The sequence below is a fragment of the Neofelis nebulosa genome, chromosome 3 (genome assembly GCF_028018385.1).
Source record: "Neofelis nebulosa isolate mNeoNeb1 chromosome 3, mNeoNeb1.pri, whole genome shotgun sequence".
NCBI lineage: Eukaryota > Metazoa > Chordata > Mammalia > Carnivora > Felidae > Neofelis > Neofelis nebulosa.
Window position 1 is genome coordinate 35,185,109 of NC_080784.1, and position 18,652 is coordinate 35,203,760.

General features: G+C 46.2%; 1 protein-coding gene across 2 annotated transcripts; it reads left to right on the forward strand.

Moving 5' to 3' along the window:
• The first annotated feature begins 2,338 nt into the window (after nucleotides 1-2,338).
• STC1 (stanniocalcin 1) lies at nucleotides 2,339-15,116 on the forward strand. Of its 2 annotated transcripts, XM_058720293.1 has the most exons (5): nucleotides 2,339-2,697; nucleotides 4,710-4,852; nucleotides 5,580-5,791; nucleotides 11,924-12,141; nucleotides 12,329-15,116. In XM_058720293.1, the coding sequence occupies exons 1-5, from the start codon at nucleotides 2,580-2,582 to the stop codon at nucleotides 12,445-12,447; spliced, it is 810 nt and encodes a 269-aa protein (XP_058576276.1). In that variant the 5' UTR covers nucleotides 2,339-2,579; the 3' UTR covers nucleotides 12,448-15,116. The 2 variants fall into 2 exon arrangements, with proteins under 2 accessions (XP_058576276.1, XP_058576277.1); XM_058720294.1 differs by lacking the exon at nucleotides 12,329-15,116 and having other exon boundaries at nucleotides 11,924-12,256.
• Nucleotides 15,117-18,652: the final 3,536 nt, after the last annotated feature.

Sequence of the window (18,652 nt, forward strand, 5' to 3'; positions counted from 1 at the left end):
GTGGCCGCACCAGATAATGGGAAAAAGAATATAGATGGGAGAAATCATCACTCTACACCCTACAAAGCCAGTAGCCAACAAGGGGAAAGTGCAGCGAGAGAAACAAACAGCACTGCCTTTAACGAAGAGAAATGGCTAAGGAGGTGGAGAATGCTGAGGAACAGAAAGCAAGATCCTCGGGGAAAAGATGCATGCATCTGTTCTCTTGTTCTCCCTCTAGGAGAGAACACTGAACCATTATATTTCATTACCATACATCGACCACTCCTGCCTAAAGCAGTGAAAACAATTTCTGAGCTTTCCAGATACGAACTCTTTGAAAAATGAAATAATCATAGCTTTTTCCTAAATTTGTAAAAAGCAAAAACAGCAGTTTACAGCTTTCCCACACTGACCCTTCCTTGAAGACCCCTTCATGAAGCCTTCCCCACATCGCCACCCAGCGTTGACCACGCCCTTCTCTTACCACACAAGGTCCTCACATCCTGACCCTTTAGGAAACATGACTGAGGTTGACCATCTCCCCAACTTGACTGCAAGCTCGACAACAAGAATCCTGACTTTTCCTTCTCCTGTATCTTCTTCTGTATCTCAGCCCCAAGCACGCAGCCCAGGAGGTACTTGAGAAATACCAACACTGTCACTCAACCTAAATGGAAATGTACTTATTATTTAGTGAAAATGTGAAAATTCCCTTTCTTTCCTTTAGAAATTTCCGTTTTCCTTTATTTCCTCTATCCTTTTTTCTAGCAAACTTGGTCCTTCCCCAAAAACCCTTTTTGCAAGGGAGGGCGGGGCCGTAGCCACTCAGCAAGCCCACTCCCCTCACACACACAGAGCGGAGTCTTGGTTTGTGGTTAGGGGAGTTGGCGTTGTTTCTTCCACCTTTGAAGGTGTTAGGATTTAAACTGAAACCACTGCCTTTGCAAGATCATCTTGTTCCTGCCTGCATGAATCTCCAATGGCCTTTTTGCATTTACATCCTGAAAATGTCTGAAGGTTGTCTTGCTTAATCCCTTCACTGCACCCCAGCCCTTAATGTAATGCCCACTTTTTTTTTTTTTTTACCCTGATAAGTCCTCTCCTGGATCATCAGCCTCCTTCACAAGTTAAGGACATGCCTCAGTGCTGCCTACTTATAAGAAAATATGAGCTTCTATACCAGGCATGATTTGTGATGCCACTGTAATTTCCCCATTAAGTCTAGAGCTTAGCAGCCCTCTCTCCTACACATTCTGCTCTTTTCCTACCCCTTCCCAGTCTTGCCTGCCCCCTTACTCTCTCCCCGCCCCCAAGAAATGAACTGGTTTACCTAGCAGGTTTCATCTTGCTTCCGCCAGCTTATTGTTTCAACGTGATTATGAAGTCCCCTGGCTTGAAAACACAGTTTGTTAATTTCCAGGCATTCACGATGTCTCCCTGCTGAGTTTAGTGTGTGGAGGTGTGCATGTGTATACCTGCGGTAACTAACACTCCTGGGCGTGCAATCTTGCTGGTGACTAAGAAGATGGAATCAAGGTAAATTTGTGTAACTGGAGAATCATAGTTTTTAGAGATGGAAGTGATGCTAGACTTCGATGTTGGCATTTCACAGATTGGAAAACAGAGGCAGAACAAGGTAAAAGGACTTGACCAAGGTCACAGAGCTAATCAGTAGAAGAACGGGGGCCACCACTCAGAGCTGTCCTATCCCAGTCCGTCAGGGCCCTTCCACTCAGATGCGTCCCTCCTCAGGGGTTCATATATGTGAGTGAGAACTCAGGATGCCCACGTGCAACCAAAGTGCATCACAGACCTGTGAATATGTATGTGCCAACAAGATGGGGACAGTGCCGTGCATGTAGCTTACAATGTAGACAGTATGCAGTAAAATCGGACTGAAACGGCTGTAATGAGGTTCAATTCGAATCCAAAGAGACCACACTCCACATCCTGCTGATGCTGCCCATTCCCCACCCCCTGTAGATCATTTGGAAAAAAAAAAAATGTATTTCCAAAACCACCTTGTTGAGATTTTCATGATTTTCCCTCAGTTCGATCAATACACAGTCATCCCTTAACGCCATGAAAATAGCTTTTCACACATCCATGCACACACCGTCACACACACACACACACACACACGTAAAACATTGGCAGCAGGTACTTTTAATTTGCTGGAAAATATTTCTAAGAAGTCAAACAGCTCCAGCCCAATGAGAGTGCCCTCCGATTGGCTAGCCAGACCAGTTGAAGGACCTGATTGGTCCCTGATCCTAAGGACCGATAAGAACGGCTATAAAATCCCTGGGTGCAGCTCTTGGGCCCCCAGTTTGCAAAAGCCAGAGGTGCAAGAAGCAGTCACTGCAGCAGTAGCAGCAGCAAACAACAGCAACAACAGCAGCAGCAGCAGCAGCCACAGCAGCAGCAAAAGCGTCAGCAGGAACAGCATCAGCAGCAACAAAAAATCCTCATCAAATCCTCACCTAGGCTTTCAGTGTATCCAGATCCACATCTTCACGCAAGCCGGGAGAGGGAAAGAGGAAAGGGGGGGAGGAAAAAAAAAAAAACCCAACAACTTAGCGGAAACTTCTCAGAGAATGCTCCAAAACTCAGCAGTGCTTCTGGTGCTGGTGATCAGTGCTTCTGCAACCCATGAGGCGGAGCAGAATGATTCTGTGAGCCCCAGGAAATCCCGGGTGGCAGCTCAGAACTCAGGTAAGCGGCAAACCCAGGACCGGTTTCTCCCCCAAAGAGCTGTCCTCATTTGCCTCTCGCTTTTGCAACTGTGTCTGTGACGGCTGATCTTGATAATAAATGTGCTTCATGCCTGATGGCAATAAACTGCCAGTGTAATCCAATAGCCTTAGGAAGTGGAGCTCCTTTGTTTAATAAATTGCATGCAACTAACGAAGAAGCCGGGCGCTCTGCTGAGGGTATTTCATTGCATAAGCCTACTAGCCTGATTGCCTGAAATCTGGCACGTACCCTCTTGGGGGAGGGGGGGGAGGGGGCGGGGGAAAGGCCTGAATGTTGGCATGCTTCAAAGCGCTCTCTATACTTTCCAGAAGCTGAAGCCGATCTTAAGGTGAGACACGGTTTGTCTGATGCTGTCCCCCTTTCTTCACCCTTAAGTCCCCATAACTGGACTTCCCTGCCCCTTCAGAGAACACACAGAAAGCTCCCTCTGCAGACAGATTTACCGAACCATAGCCCTCAAGGCTGACAAATCCCGGGCAGATGCAGAGAAAACCCTACACATCCCACCCCTGACACTGCTCCTTCTCTTCCTCCCGGCTTTCTCGCGCTTCATTCAGCTGCCCGTGCAGTGCAGCCCGTGGCCAGAGGGCCCCCTTGAAAAAGAGTATTTGTGAAATGTAGCAGCTGTTTCTTCAAGGGGAAGGTCTCGCTCTCTGCTGACTCCCAGAGCAGTTAATTGTGTATTATCTTGGTCTCTAAAGGAAAAGAGTCCTTAGGAAGCCGGTATTAACACCTCTGCCTTTTGACTTCACTTGTCCAGCTTGCCCCTCTGACATTACTGCCCCCACTCCCCTGACTGTCAGCAAAGATGGGATCGCAGGTGTCCAAATGCTGCAGACAACGCTCCTCTCCGAAGAGCACAGGTCCCTGCCCAGAGGAGGGCTTTGCTTCACTTCCTTTTGTACTTAGTTGCTATAGAAATGCAGTGATTCACAATTCTAGCTTGCCTAAAACAATAGCAACCCTAATGCATATTAAAACTGCTTAAAGCAAAGTTATAATTTGAACCCGTGGAAATATATAATTAGGGAAATGACTTGTAACATCCCAGAGGCTGCGGGTGGTGGGAGGGGGAGGGGAAGCCTAACCGAACCAGGCTTTTGATCTCAGAGGAGAATCCTATGGTATGAAGGCTGCAGATCATTTCTTGCCGAGCTGCTTGCCAGAACACCCCCCCCCCTTTCTGTAGGAGAGAAATTACTTTTATGGGAGATCTTATCCAGAATGTAGAAAGCCTCATGCAAGTTCTTTGCGGTTTTCTTCCAGTCTTGCACAAGGGGTGCCTTGGCCTTGTTATTCCACACCTGTGTTTCTTTAAAAAAAAAAAAAAAAAAAAAAAAAAGAAGGAGAAATGGCTTTTAATATGAGAGAGATTATGCATACCTCTAAGCACTGTCCTATGGTGGGGGCTGGGGTGAAACATGAACGGACCAGATTCCTTTCTGCCAATATGAAGGTAAGTTAGCAGCCCTAAATTGGAAGGGTCTCCAAGCGCACTCCTTGGCAAATGGTCCTCTGCCATTTAGACTAAAATTCCATTCTTATTACTCCGGAGTGCGTTTTTCAGAAGCCAAATGGACTCCCTGGCCCTTCTACTTCCTAAACCTGACCACCAGCCATTGCCTCCTGCCTTCCCGGGCTTTCGGGCTCTAAGTGATACCCTCTGATGCTGGAGAGCTGTTTCAAGCACTGTGCATTCCACAGACTCTCACCTTACTCCTCCGGCCACCCAAATTGTATGTGATGGTGAGACCAACAAGGGAAAGCTCCTGCCCTCTCCTTCCACGTGCAGGAGGGATCTGCCTGGCCTGCCCCCGACCCCACCCCCTCTGAACGGGTCTAGCTACTGGCCCCCTCACAGACGTCCGAAGAGAAGTTCTTCTGACCCCTTGTCCTTGAATGGCGCCCCCTCGACCCTTCCGAATCACCCTCACTGTTTGACCCAGATTGGATGGATTTGTCTCTTTCAGCTGAAGTGGTTCGCTGCCTCAACAGTGCTCTGCAGGTTGGCTGCGGGGCTTTTGCCTGCCTGGAGAACTCCACCTGTGATACAGATGGGATGTACGACATCTGTAAATCCTTCTTGTACAGCGCTGCTAAATTTGACACTCAGGTAAGCAGACCTTGACCCCTGCCTTCCACTGGCTGCTTGTTGTTAACAGTGTGGTAGACTATTGTTCTTAGGAGCTAGTCTTGTAGGGAAGCAGCTGTGCTTCTCAGCCTCCTCAACCGAAATCCCCAGCTCCAGCGTGTGCACGCACACTCCCGCGTGTGCGTGTGCACGTGTGCACACACATGCACACACACCCACACCCACACACACACACACACACACACACACACTTTCGGCCAGGAAGCCGGTTCTGTACGAGACGCTCCCCACCCTCTAATGCACGATTGTCACACGCTGACACAGGTTATCTTATAAGGGAGGGGTGATGAGCAGAAAATCCTCGCCTCTTCAAGAGGAAATAAAAATGTTCTTCCAACAAAGAAGTTCTCACTGTAGGACCCAGCATACTGGCTTGTGAGTTGAGTTATCAAAGTCTCGATCCCAAGACAAAACCGCATCATGGCTACGTTCAAGCTGCAGGGTGGCTGATTGTGGGTCTGTCTCTTTCTTTCTCCTGTCTCATTATTTCTACGGAGCTCAATTCTGAAGGTAGTCTATGAGAGTAGGGACATTTTTTTTTTTTTTAATCCTGGTCGCCGCATGCGAAGACATACAGACGGCCAGGGGACCGCACCAAGGCAAGCCCCCTTAAGTTCCACATATTGTATGCCCCGTCCTCTCTGGGCAGCTTGAGCTAAAGCTTCTCCTCCTACCCCTTGCCTGGCAGGGAAAAGCATTTGTCAAAGAGAGCTTAAAGTGCATCGCCAATGGGGTCACCTCCAAGGTCTTCCTCGCCATTCGGAGATGCTCCACTTTCCAGAGGATGATTGCTGAGGTGCAAGAGGAGTGTTACAGCAAGCTGAATGTGTGCAGCGTCGCCAAGCGGAACCCCGAAGCCATCACCGAGGTGGTCCAGCTCCCCAATCACTTCTCCAACAGGTACAGAATGAGTCCGCTTTTTTGCACCGGGGAGGGAGGGGGGACAGGGCGGTGGCAGAGCCAGACACAGAAGGGGGTTAATTGCCACAGTCATGATCTTATTTTAGCTTGCAGCCTTCCCAGCTTTTGCAGGGAAAATATGTTTGTGATTGGTTGTGACAGCTTAAGCAGCCTGGATTTTTTTTTTCCTCACTGTTATAGGAAAAGTCTTTCCATGCAGCTAATAGAAAGCTCCATCTGTGGCATCTCTGAGTGCATTTTCATTGTCAGTTTCTCACAATAAGCCTGAAGGGCATTGTGAAGTTTATGGACACAAGCTTTTGAGATATCACATTTGGCTGAAATTATGACTATGCACGGTACAGTTGGCCATTATAAAAACCCCGGTCAGATGTCATAATGCAGACTTTTAAAAAAAAATTTTAATGTTTATTTATTTTTGAGAGACAGAGAGAGACAGAGCACGAGCAGGGCAGGGGCAGAGAGAGGGAGGCACAGAATCCGAAGCCAGCTCCGGGCTCTGAGCTGTCAGCACAGAGCCTGATGTGGGGTTCGAACTCACAAACCACGAGATCATGACCTGAGCTGAAGTCAGACGCTTCACTGACTGAGCCACCCAGGCGCCCTTTTTTCAAAAATTTTTTTTAATGTTTATTTGTTTTTGAGAGACAGAGAGCATAATGCAGACTTTTAAATCCGCATGTGTTCTGAGCAGTCCCAAGCCCAAGCACATATTCCAGTAGGTAGCCCAGAATAAGCCAGGTCACTTCGTTGGGGACTCAGATTTCCTTTGTGAAAAGTGAGATGGCTGGACTAGATGATTCCCCCTCCCAGACCCATGTTAGTTCTTTCTCTAGTCCAGAATTTCCTGGAACGATGTTTCTGGCGAGTGCTCATATTCTCATCTGAGTATTCTAACGTGACCCAAAACCCCGGAAGTAATCATACCTGAGCACCGGCCTTTCGGTGTTGCCGACTCACTGTCTTTACCAGCCGGGAGTGGACACCCAAGACACGAGGGGGCTGACGTCCTCATTCCACGACCTACAAAGTTGCCCAGCAAGACCTGGGCTTCCCCATCTGCGATCAAGTTAGGAGAGGTGCCGGTGGGGCTGGCATGGAGGTATGGCAGGGGAGGCTGGGACACGTTGAGCCCTACTGTGATGCCCCACAGCCTGAAACTTGCCGCCTAGTCCTGAAGCACTATGATCCTTTGACTCCCCAGCCAAATCTGCACACACTGACAAAGATCAGTCCTATTACCTATTGCCCGGACCACCGGAGAGCTAACACGAGCCTCCCTGCTTAATCTCCTAGCCAGGTTCTGTCCCTTCTTCGGACAGCACCAACAGCCTGCTCCTCCAGGGGCTTACCAGTGATTTAGTCACACACATGTATGCAAGTAGAAGACGGGAAAGGTAGGTCTTCCTTAGGGAACCGCTAAAGGCCCCTGACATTAAAACTCTGTAAAATTTCTGATTCACACCGAAGCACACGGTAAAGGCTCTCCAGAACCTCATGGCAACTTATAAAATCATTTGTTCGGTAGTGAGAAGCGACCGTGTCCTTGGGTCCTAGCTGATTTCCTCAGAACAAGAAAATCAAATCCCACATTTATCTCAGATGGCCTATCTCTTTATATTGATCTTGGTCTTAAAATTCTCCCAAAAAGATTCTTGTGACATCTGAAGAGAAGAAGGAAAAAATAAAATAAAATCGCTGGCTAATTGTTGGAGTCTCCCTTCACCACAAACGAAAAAAAAAAAGAAAAAAAAAGAAAAGAATTTTTAGTAGACAGGGGCTAAGGACAAAGTATGTGTTTGTGGGGCAGCTGGCGGGGGCAGGGGTATGTTGGCAAAGCCATCATTGTAAGTCTAGATCGTCAAGGATCCTGTGACAATTTGTGACTTTCAATATGGCATGCGACCAACTTTGAGGCGATGCGAACCTCTCGATTTCAACTGAGGTCATATCTTCCATTTATAAAGGGAGAGGTCGTATAGAAAGGATGATATAGACTCTGGACTGGTGATCTTAAATATCTAAGAAGCGACTCGGAATAGGAGTTTTTAATCAGGCCACTATTGCTTTCAATGGGCTTTCTTTTACACCACTTCTATCAGATGGCCACAGGAGCCTGGTCATGTCCCTTTTTCATCTCGGGAAATCACGCTTATTCGGACAGTGGGGGAAAGTGGCCATCTCTTGAAGACCAGAATCTTCATGCAGCCCTTTCTCCCATTATTTCACTTCAACTGGTTAATATTATTCCTGCTCCGAACTGTAGAGATTTCCGGTTCCATGCTGGGCTTGGTTTGCTCTATTTAAGCTCCTCACTCTCCTGAAACATCCTGCTTTCCCAGCCTCTGTCCCACCACAGAGACACATTAAGTTGTGCCAGTTGGCACCGAATTGCAAAGGGAAGTAGTTACAGGTTCATTCCACCTTCCTGTGACTTATCTAGCATGAGATTTGGGCCTGGGAGAATCCAAAAGCCTGTGACTGGACCAGGAGCCAGAACAGGGACGTTTTCCACGGGAGAAATGCGCTCGGAAGACAAAGGAGAGTTGGCTGTCCCCCTGGCTGAATTCGCAAACTGCTCTCTTAGCCGTGAGGGACGCAGGCAAAATTGATCAGGCAAGCTGGGAGGCGTGAGGCTTGGGAAGAAATCAGACCAATCCAGATCCAGGGTGGGAAAACTGACAAAGCTTCCAGCTCTCTAGGGCATGGATAGGGAACAGGAAACAGAAGAATAATATTGATCAAGGGAAACAAAGGACTATTTATAAACCCTCACACAGAACGTTCCTAGGCAGTATGTGTGTATTTGGGTAAAGCATGGCTGAAACAGTAGCTATGGAGAATATCTGATGTTATTCTTTACGAAGAAAAAAAAAAAAAAAAAGGTCAGGGATGGAATTTTCAAAGTGGGAGGAAAGAAACATGCTTTAGAAGGTCCTTCCAGGCTGGGTGATCAGAACACTTAGCCCATCAAGTCCCTGCAGCACATCTTGCCAACCCCTATAAAGGTGAAGAAAGGACCCTTCTGAAATAGTTCTAACCCTCCTGCAGGGATGAACCTAAAGCAGACCTGCACCATCCTTGTTCAATTAAGAAGGAAATGATGTATCAAATCCCTAGAAACATAGAATGTCATAGCCGGAGATGGGCATAGACTGTAAACGCCTCATTTTACTGATTGAAAACACAGAGGCCCAGAGAGGGAAGTGACCGGCTGAAAGTCACACAGCTAGTGAATTGACCGAGTAGGGCCTAGAATGCATGTGGCCTTGAGCCAAGCTACTTGATTTCTGCTTCAAAAATGGCAACCAGTAAAACTTGTAGGAAATCTCCACAATCCAAGTAGAATAAAAAGAGGAAAAAAATAGACTGCCAAGGAGAAATGAATGAATGTGCCCCATGGTGATCAACAATTAAATTTGGTCAGTTATCTCCTCAAAGAGAAGGCACATCTTACCAACAGCTATAGTAACATAAACCGTGGGTACACGATGGTGCGCGACAAATACATGGCAATCGCTAATTCAACTTGTGCTGGAGACACCATCTCTTAAATAATCTCACTTAGTGACTTCTAGATGGGAAGGGTCTGTCTCATTCATCCACACAATCCCAGAGGTCAGTGCCATTCCTGTGTATTCTAGCCCTTAATGGAGAGCCACGGGCCTAAACTGTGGCTCACTCTGGCAAATGATGTTGGCCTCAAGGCAGCCTGACAGGTTGACACGTTTTGCATACTTGGAGGAGCGGTAATGGAGCCATGGACATTTTACAGGGAGCCCTCTTAGCCTGCCCTTGTTGCGTTAACAAAGCTCCACAAGAGAAGCTAAGGGTAGATTTGGAGGGTGTCACTAGGGTGGTCAGGCTGGTGAGGTCCTCATCCAGAAACACCAAAAACAGGTGTCTTATCTTGGTGAGCAGCAAAGCAGCGAAAGGTAGGCACCCTCAAAGAGGGAGAGTAAGTGCTTTAACGAAGTGGAACGCAAGAGGCACATGTGGCCTTAAAGAGGCGAGGCTAACGACAGAAGCTTGGTTTCCTTACTGGGGTGAGACTTCGTCATCCGGGCAAGAGCCTTCAATGTCAGTCTAAGGAAAGGCCTTCTTCTGTAGCTCATTTGGCAGGGGCAGTGAGGGCGGGTGGGGGGGGGGGGTCATCTGTTGTGAACAGTTCTTTCTAGAAGTGAAAGGGTTCGCTTTAAGTTACAAAGTCCTGATTGGGGGCCAGGAGGGTGAGAGGTCAGAAACCTTATTCTCTAAGATCTAATCGCCCTGTGAAATGGACCCAGAGATCACGGGGACCCATGTCCTTGCAGAGCCCAAGAGTAAAGGGGTGCCTGGGGATCTATGTGGGTGCGTAGGTATCTGAAGCCATTGGTGCAAAGTAGTTTATTCTCAGTTTTTCCAAAACCATCTTTCTCCCCATCCAAGTGAGATCTGCTTTGACTCATGTGCTTTATAATTCCGAAGGGCTGGAAAATGTGTTTCTGTGCCAGAGAATCCCAATTTTAACAACAGCTGGATATAATCCTCCCTCGTGGGAGGGGTAGAGCCAGGACTGTGTCTGAGACCCAGGCAGCAGGATTTCTCTTTCGTTCGGCCCCCAGCTTCATCTGCTCGCCCACGGAAGGGTGACCGCTCTGCTTCATTACCCGTGTTCCACTCTGTTTACCGTACATCCTTGAAAGGACCTCTCTGGGGGGTTAAGTTATTCTGGAAGGATGTTTGATCCTGTGCTCTGCGAGGTGAGTTAAAAATAAACAGGTTTCTTTTCATGGAAGATCTTGTGGCCCCAGTGACCCGCAGGCTCCTCTGAGGAAAGAGTCTCCCCACATAAATACTGGAGGTCACTGTCATCGGGAGAGTCTCTTGTTAGTGCACAGAGAGCTAATGGGTTTTGACAAGTGCCACCTCCAAGTGGAGCAAACACGTCCCACCTTGCGTTGGAAAATTACCTGAACTGTCTTCCCAATGAACAGGACAAGTAATTCATACGCTGTAAATATTAGACAGCTTGTTCCTGAGCCATAACACTTAGCTTCAGGGTTTGCTATACCTAAACAACTTGCATCTAAAATGAAGGTGATTTGTACCAAACCCAAAGGATTTTTTTTGTTTGTTTGAACTTAACCACACCTACCTCTAATTTTTCTTCCTGGAACCATGACTTATTGGAAAGAACTATTATGTCTAAAACTCCCCTTTTCCTCAGTGACCACGAAATAAATTAACAAATTGACAGGAAGCAGGCAGTGTGGCCCCGGGACCCCGGCACATGAGGGTTACCAAAAATAAAGCCACGAATCCTGCCTTCAATAAGTTCACTGCCATCCCTAGACCATGCACTGCTGCCCCGTGGGATGCTAAGCAGGGATCTGTAGAATGTCCAAAAAAAGGAAGAGGCCCGCAAAAGCTAGAGCAGTAGAAGACTCAGGGGGAGTTATTGCAGCGGAAAACGTCAAGGACCACCAATGTTTCCATGTAAGTGTCCTCATTGCCTGGCATTCGGCCTTCTGACCGCAATGCGCCTCTGAAGGAAGACTGAGAATGAGAGCAGCCGATGGCCTCTAGCGAGGCGAGCTGAGCATGTGATGGGGAAATTAGGTTGGGGAGTAAAACGCGTGAGACACTCCGAGGCAGGGGCCTCCTTTGAAAATAGAAGCAAAGTCTGAGTATGCGCTCAGGTGCACGTGCACCTGCACACACACCATGAAACAAAAGGAAAATTGCAAAGAGGCATCAAAATACCTGCCAATTCCTGTGCCAGTGACTCTTCATGTAAGTGGCCGGGGCTGGGCGCACCTCCTTACGTTGGACTAAGTCTTGTTACTACCACTAACCCATTGTACGACCTCAGACGAGTCGCTTTAGCTCCTCCCACGTTTGTTCCTTCTCTGTGAGACGATGACGTAGCCACTGAACGGTCTTTGTGAGCCCATCTAGCTATGCGTGTCTACGTTGTTAAGATTTGCAGACATGGCCGCCAGCTGTCAACCATTTGTGCTTGCACGCACGGTCTGGCCACGGCGGATGGCGTTGGCTGCAGCCCGGATGAAAGACCGGGTCTTGCCTGGCTCTCGCTGACTGACTGTTGCCTCTATATCTGCCTTGCAGATACTATAACAGACTTGTCCGAAGCCTCCTGGAATGTGACGAAGACACAGTCAGCACCATCAGAGACAGCCTGATGGAGAAAATTGGGCCCAACATGGCCAGCCTCTTTCACATCCTGCAGACAGATCACTGTGCCCAAACATACCCGCGAGCTGACTTCAACAGGAGGCGCACGAGCGAGCCACAGAAGCTGAAAGTCCTCCTCAGGAACCTCCGAGGTGAGGTGGCCTCTCCCTCCCACATCAAACGCACCTCACAAGAGAGTGCATAAGCCGGGAGAGGTGTTCCCAACCTCGCCCAACTAGTATCATTTTAAAGGTGTTCGCGCACCAACTTTGAGTGTACTGTGCCTGGTTTGATTTTTTTTTTTTTTTAAGTAGTTCCTATTTTCTATTCCCCTGACAGAAAACTGCATGAAACTAGGCTTCTGTAATCAATATCCCAACATTCTGCAATGGCAGCGTTCCCACAGACAGAATACGTGTGATCTTTCTGCCTCTCGGCAGGAGAGAGTACCCTTTTGATCACTTCCCTCTACCGTGTCTTCTCCCGGGTCCCCTCAAACTACTCTCAAACACAGAGCATTCGCGTAAGGCCCAGTCCTTGTAACTGGAAGATGTGGAGGCCTTTTAGGATGGTTACCCCAGTAGAGTTAGCTGATGAGAAGCAACTTAACTTAAATGCATGTCTTAAACGCTCATAAAGATGTTAAATGGAATTCGTGTGATGAATCTGTGCTGGCCATGGACGAATATGAATGTCGTGTTTGAATTCTTGATCTCTCATGAGCTAGTATCTTACGGTCTTGATCCTCTAGTGTGTAATTTCCTTTCCAACACATTTACCAAATTGCTCAAGCCTGGCTCTTCAACCAGAGTTTGGGCCTGCATCTTCTTGCATCTCATGAAAAACAAAAAGCTAACATCTTTATGTACTGTAACTGCTCAGAGCTTTAAAAGTACCTTTAACAATTGTCTTAAAACCAGAGAATCTTAAGGTCGAACTGTGGAATATAAATAGCTGAAAACTAATGTACTGTACATAAATTCCAGAGGACTCTGCTTAAACAAAGCAGTATATAATAACTTTATTGCATATAGATTTAGTTTTGTAACTTAGCTTTATTTTTCTTTTCCTGGGAATGGAATAACTATCTCACTTCCAGATATCCACATAAATGCTCCTTGTGGCCTTTTTTATAACTTAAGGGGGTAGAAGTAGTTTTACTCAACATCAAAACTTAAGATGGGCCTGTACGAGATAGGAAAAACCAACAGGTTTATCTGAAGGACCCCAGGTAAAATGGTAATCTCCCAGCCCACCTCAACCCAGAGGCTACTCTTGACTTAGATCTATCCTGAAACGGCTCTGTCACAACCAACTGGGAATTACGGGAACCGAAAAGAGCATCCCTTTGGGCTTGGACCACTTACAGCGTCATAAGGCCTACTCTATCTTGGGAAGTGGCAATTCTTGTCTCACCGCCTCTCATCCGTGCCTCATAGCTCTGGCAAACTGATGACGGCATGGGAGACCTTCCATTAAATCGATCAGGAACGAGTCAATCAGCCTTTGGGTCTTCAGTTCCGGGGACTTGGGGCTGAGGGGGTATAAATAACCCTGGGCTGTCCAGCCTTAATAGACTCCTCTTACATTTTTGTCCTGTAGCACGCTGCCTGCCAAAGTAGTCCTGGCAGCTTGGGCCATCTCTGTAGGATCGCAAAAAAAAATAAAAATAAAAAAATAAAAAATTTAAAAAAAAAAAACAAAAAAACAAAAAAAAAAAAAACAAAAAAAAAAGAAAAAAGAAAAAAAAGAAAAAAAAAAGAGAGGGAAAAAAGAGCTGGTGGTTTGATTATTTCTGCCGTGATGTTTACAAGATGGCAACCACCAAAGCCAAATGACTAACCTATCTATGAACAACAGTAGTTTCTCAGGGTCACTGTCCTTGAACCCAACAGTCCCTTAAGAGCGTCACTGCCCACCAAAGGTCAATGTTGAGGGAGAAAGAGGGAGGAGGGGTAGGACTGCAGGGGCCACTCCAAACTCGCTTAGGTAGAAACTATTGGTGCTTGACTCTCACTAGGTTGAACTCAAGATTTGACCAAATCGAGTGATAGGGTTCCTGGTGGGAGGAGGGAGGGCACATCTCCAGAAAAATGAAAAGCAATACAACTTTACCATAAAGCCTTTAAAAGCAGTAACGCGCTGCTCAAGGACCAAGGGCAATCGCAGCAGACCCAGCAGCAAGAGCAGCACGGCGTTGCTGCCTTTGTCCCCACACAGCCTCTAAGCGTGCTGACATCGGATTGTTAAGAGCATTTTTATACTCAGAACTGTCCCATCCCCAGGTCCCCAAACATATGGACACTGCCTTAGCCTCTTGGAAATCAGGTAGACCACACGCTAAGTTGACTCTCCCCCTCCCGCCCTCCCCAGCCCCTACCCCCAGGCAAGGCTGACTTCTCTGAACCAGAAAAGCTACCCAAGTATGTGTGTTGTGTCCATTTCGCAAACCCACTAAGCCAGGACCCCAATGCGACAAGTAGTTCACGAGGATTCCTAGCCAAATTCTCTCTTACTTCAGTCCAGTAGGTTCTCTTTGTTTGCTGTGACCTCTTCAAACCGTGGTACCCCCCTTTTCTCCCCACAGCGATACTTCTATATGTATCTATAATACATATATCCACACGTATGGAAAGAAGCAGTTCTCACGATGTTGCTAGTTTTTTGCTTCTCTTGTCCCCATCCGACCCCACTCCTTCCGACTCCCCTTTAAACTTCCAAAGCTTCGTCTTGTGTTTGCTGCACAGAGTGATTCGGGGGCTGACCTAGACCAGCTTGCATGATTCTTCTATCGTGATTTGGTTGCACTTTAGACATTTTTGTGCCATTATATTTGCATTATGTATTTATAATTTAAATGATATTTAGGTTTTTGGCTGAGTACTGGAATAAACAGTGAGCATATCTGGTATATGTCATTATTTATTGTTAAATTACATTTTTAAGCTCCATGTGCATATAAAGGTTATGAAACATATCATGGTAATGACAGATGCAAGTTATTTTATTTGCTTATTTTTATAATTAAAGATGCCATAGCATAATATGAAGCCTTTGGTGAATTCCTTCTAAGATAAAAAATAATAATAATAAAAATAAAGTGTTACATTTTATTGTTTTTTTCCCCAATGTCTTTCATTGTTATTCTTTAAAAACTTCTTGAATGAGACTTTCTGAACGTGAAGTTAACGGCCGATTGATTTCTTTAATGTCACGAATTAAGTGCCGATATGTAAACGAATGTAGTTTAAATCGACATTTGCCAAATTTCCTTAAGACCATTTGGTGGCTCCCATTCCCCTCAGAATAAAATTGTACCCCAGAGTCCTTCCAGACGTCAGAGAAGCTGGATGGTCTGGACACCACTCAGCTCTCCAGCCTCAAGACTCCCCCTTCCTTCACAGCAATGAACCCTGTGCTCCCGCAGTGCAGGAGTTCTGCTAAGGCTGTGCTCGGTCTCCCTTCCGGACCTTTATTTGTGCCGTCCTCACTTTCTAGAAGACCTTGCCCTCCACCTTGTGCTCAGACTGGAAGCCCCTTTGTGTAGCCACTGATGTGGTCCCAGCACCGGAAAAAGCACCCAGGTGCAGGATACCCCCAATGCTTTAAATGAATGGCTTAGAAGGGCTTCAGGAGAGAGGGAAAAAAAAAAGACAAATCAAGGTGACGAGAGGCAGATGGCTCTGTGGTGAGGAGGGATCCAGCTCCGGGGTCAGACTTCTGGGGTTTCAGTTCTGGCTCTGCCACTCGTTAACTGCATGATGTCAGATGACTTCATCCCGAAAGACATCGGTTTCCTCCTCTATAAAATGAGGAGAGTGGTAACTATCCATAGCACTATTAAAAGAACATAAAATAAGTGAAGTGCTTACATGGCCAGTACACGGTATTGCTCACTAAATCGCAGCGATTAGCATCCGAGGAGAGGGGATGGGGATAAAAGGAGGGAACTTCCCATGTCAAGAAACGGGGACAGGATTCACAGCAGGATGACATTTACCTGAGTCTTGAAGGATGGTTACGAGTTCAGTCACAAAAAAGTGCGGGAGGGCTACTGTAGTGTAGTGTTTCCAAGGAAAGTTCTTCTATCGTTCGTTCGTTCGTTTGTTTCAATTCGTGGATTTTCTCTACATTTGAAATTCAAACACAGACTTTTTTCTCACTATCATTCATTTCTGCCTCCAGACTGCATTTTTCCAAGTTCAGATGCACACAGGACAGCTAACAAATACTGCAGGAGTTGCCACTCTAAGGCCACAAACGTATGGCACTTGCTGTTCTCTGACCGGGTCCAGGACAAAGAATACATTGATTTCATTATGATCCTGCCTCCTCCGTCTTCTTCTGTCACACCTGTCCAGGCAGAGAGGCTGTCCACACTACACGTTAGTGTGCTATTTAAGAGCTGAGACCTGGGGCGCCTCGGTGGCTCAGTCGGTTAAGCATCCGGTTTCGGCTCAGGTCGTGATCTCGCGGTTCAGGGGTCGAGCCCCGGGTTGGGCTCTGTGCTGACGGCTCGGAGCCCGGAGCCTGCTTCGGATTCTGTGTCTCCCCCTCCCCTGCTCATGCTCTGTCTCTCTCTATCTCTCAAGAATAAATAAACTTAAAAAAAATTTTTTTAATCAAAAAGACCTGAGACCTGAGATCTCCCCAAACTGAGTTCAAATCCTAGTTCCTCTGTGGCTTTGCACCGAGTAGCTGATACCTTCATATCTGAATTTTTTCAGCTGTGAAAATATCCCTATGAAATAGAGATAAGTAATCAGTCCTATCTCCTGGAGTCATGAGCATTAAATGAGTTGCATATAAAATACTGAAAGTGTCCAGCACATAGCAAGTTTCCCCACAAACAGTATTTATTGTGCCCTCAACTAATGTAAGTATCGCTATGTACGTGAATGTTATCACCATCATTTCGATTCTACTCCCACTCCTGACATGAGTCTTGAGGTACCACCTTGGTTCTTGTTCTGTTTCTTTTGTAGATCATAAACATGACTGTTTAATCAAGACTTTATGAATCTGAATATAAAATATTACAACTAACCAAAAATGGCAGATTATAATACATGAACATCCGTATACCGTCACCAAGCTTGAGAAATAAAATAGCCTTAGGGTGCCTTGGTGACTCAGTCGGTTAAGCATCTGACTCCTGATCTCAGCTCAGGTCTTGATCTCAGGGTCATGAGTTCAAGCCCCATGTTGGGCTCTGCACTGGGCATGAAGCCTACTTTTAAAGGAGAAGGAGAAAAAGAAAGAGAAAGAAAGGAAAAGAAAGAAAAGAAAGAAAGAAAGAAGAAAGAAAGAAAGAAAGAAAGAAAGAAAGAAAGAAAGAAAGAAAGAAAGAAAGAGAAAGAAAGAAAAAGAAAGGAAGGAAGAAAAAGAAAGGAAGGAAGGAAGGAAAGGGGAGGGGAGGGAGGAAGGGAGGAAAGAAAAGAAGAAAGAAAGAAAAAGAAAGAAAGAAAGAGAAAGAAAGAAAAGAAAAGAGAAAAAAGAAAAGAAAAGAAAATAGCATAGATAAGATATTCTCTTATGTTTGCCCTCCGGAACCCATTCACACAGTTATAAGAGTCCTTGGAGCATTTGGCTGGCTCAGTCAGAAGAGTATGAGACTCTAGATCTTGGGGTTGTAAGTTCGAGGCCCACATTGGGTGCAGAGATTACTTAAAAAAATAAAATCTTAGGGGCGCCTGGGTGGCGCAGTCGGTTAAGCGTCCGACTTCAGCCAGGTCACGATCTTGCGGTCCGTGAGTTCGAGCCCCGCGTCGGGCTCTGGGCTGATGGCTCGGAGCCTGGAGCCTGTTTCCGATTCTGTGTCTCCCTCTCTCTCTGCCCCTCCCCCGTTCATGCTCTGTCTCTCTCTGTCCCAAAAATAAATAAAAAACGTTGAAAAAAAAATTAAAAAAAAAAATAATAAAATAAAATCTTAAAAAAAAAAAAGAAAAGAGAGTCCATGACTAAAATGTCTTGAAAAGCCATGGCTTAAAAGAATTTTTCCAATTATTGAAATACACATAAAAATTTCTTAAATTTCTATCAGCCTTTCAAAAATGGAGTTTTTGGAACTGTCTGTGAATCTGTAGAATAAGAGAAAGAACAGGTCAGGTTACCCCTCCCATGGGACCTACATGAATGCCATAAGAGCTACCAGCATTGCTTCTGAATCAGTGTTTCTAGATTTACTGTATATACACGTCACCTGGGAATCTCATTAAAGTGATTCAGTATTTCTGGGTGATGCCCAAGAGGCTGCATTTCTAACATGCTCCCAGGTGATGCGGATGCTCCATGAAGGATGCTTGGAGTAGCAAGGTCCCGACTGTTTCCATATAACTGTGTCCGTTCCTCCATTCTAGAACCCTCCACACAGCCACTGTAAGGATGTTGCTGAAGCACAAGCATGATCATTTCACTCCCTTGCTTTAGTAGCTTCCCCTTGCCTACACGACAAAAATCGAGCATCTTGACTTCAAATTGAAACCCCTCAAAATCTGGGCCCTTCTTTTCAACACACACCCTAGGCTCTCCTAATGCTAACTTCTCAGTCTTCCCCCAAAGACACCATTAACTTTTCTGCCTTATTACCTTCACTCATATCATTCCTTCTCATGAATATTCTTCTCCCCAAACTCCTTTTCATTGGCCAAAGTTCATGTCACC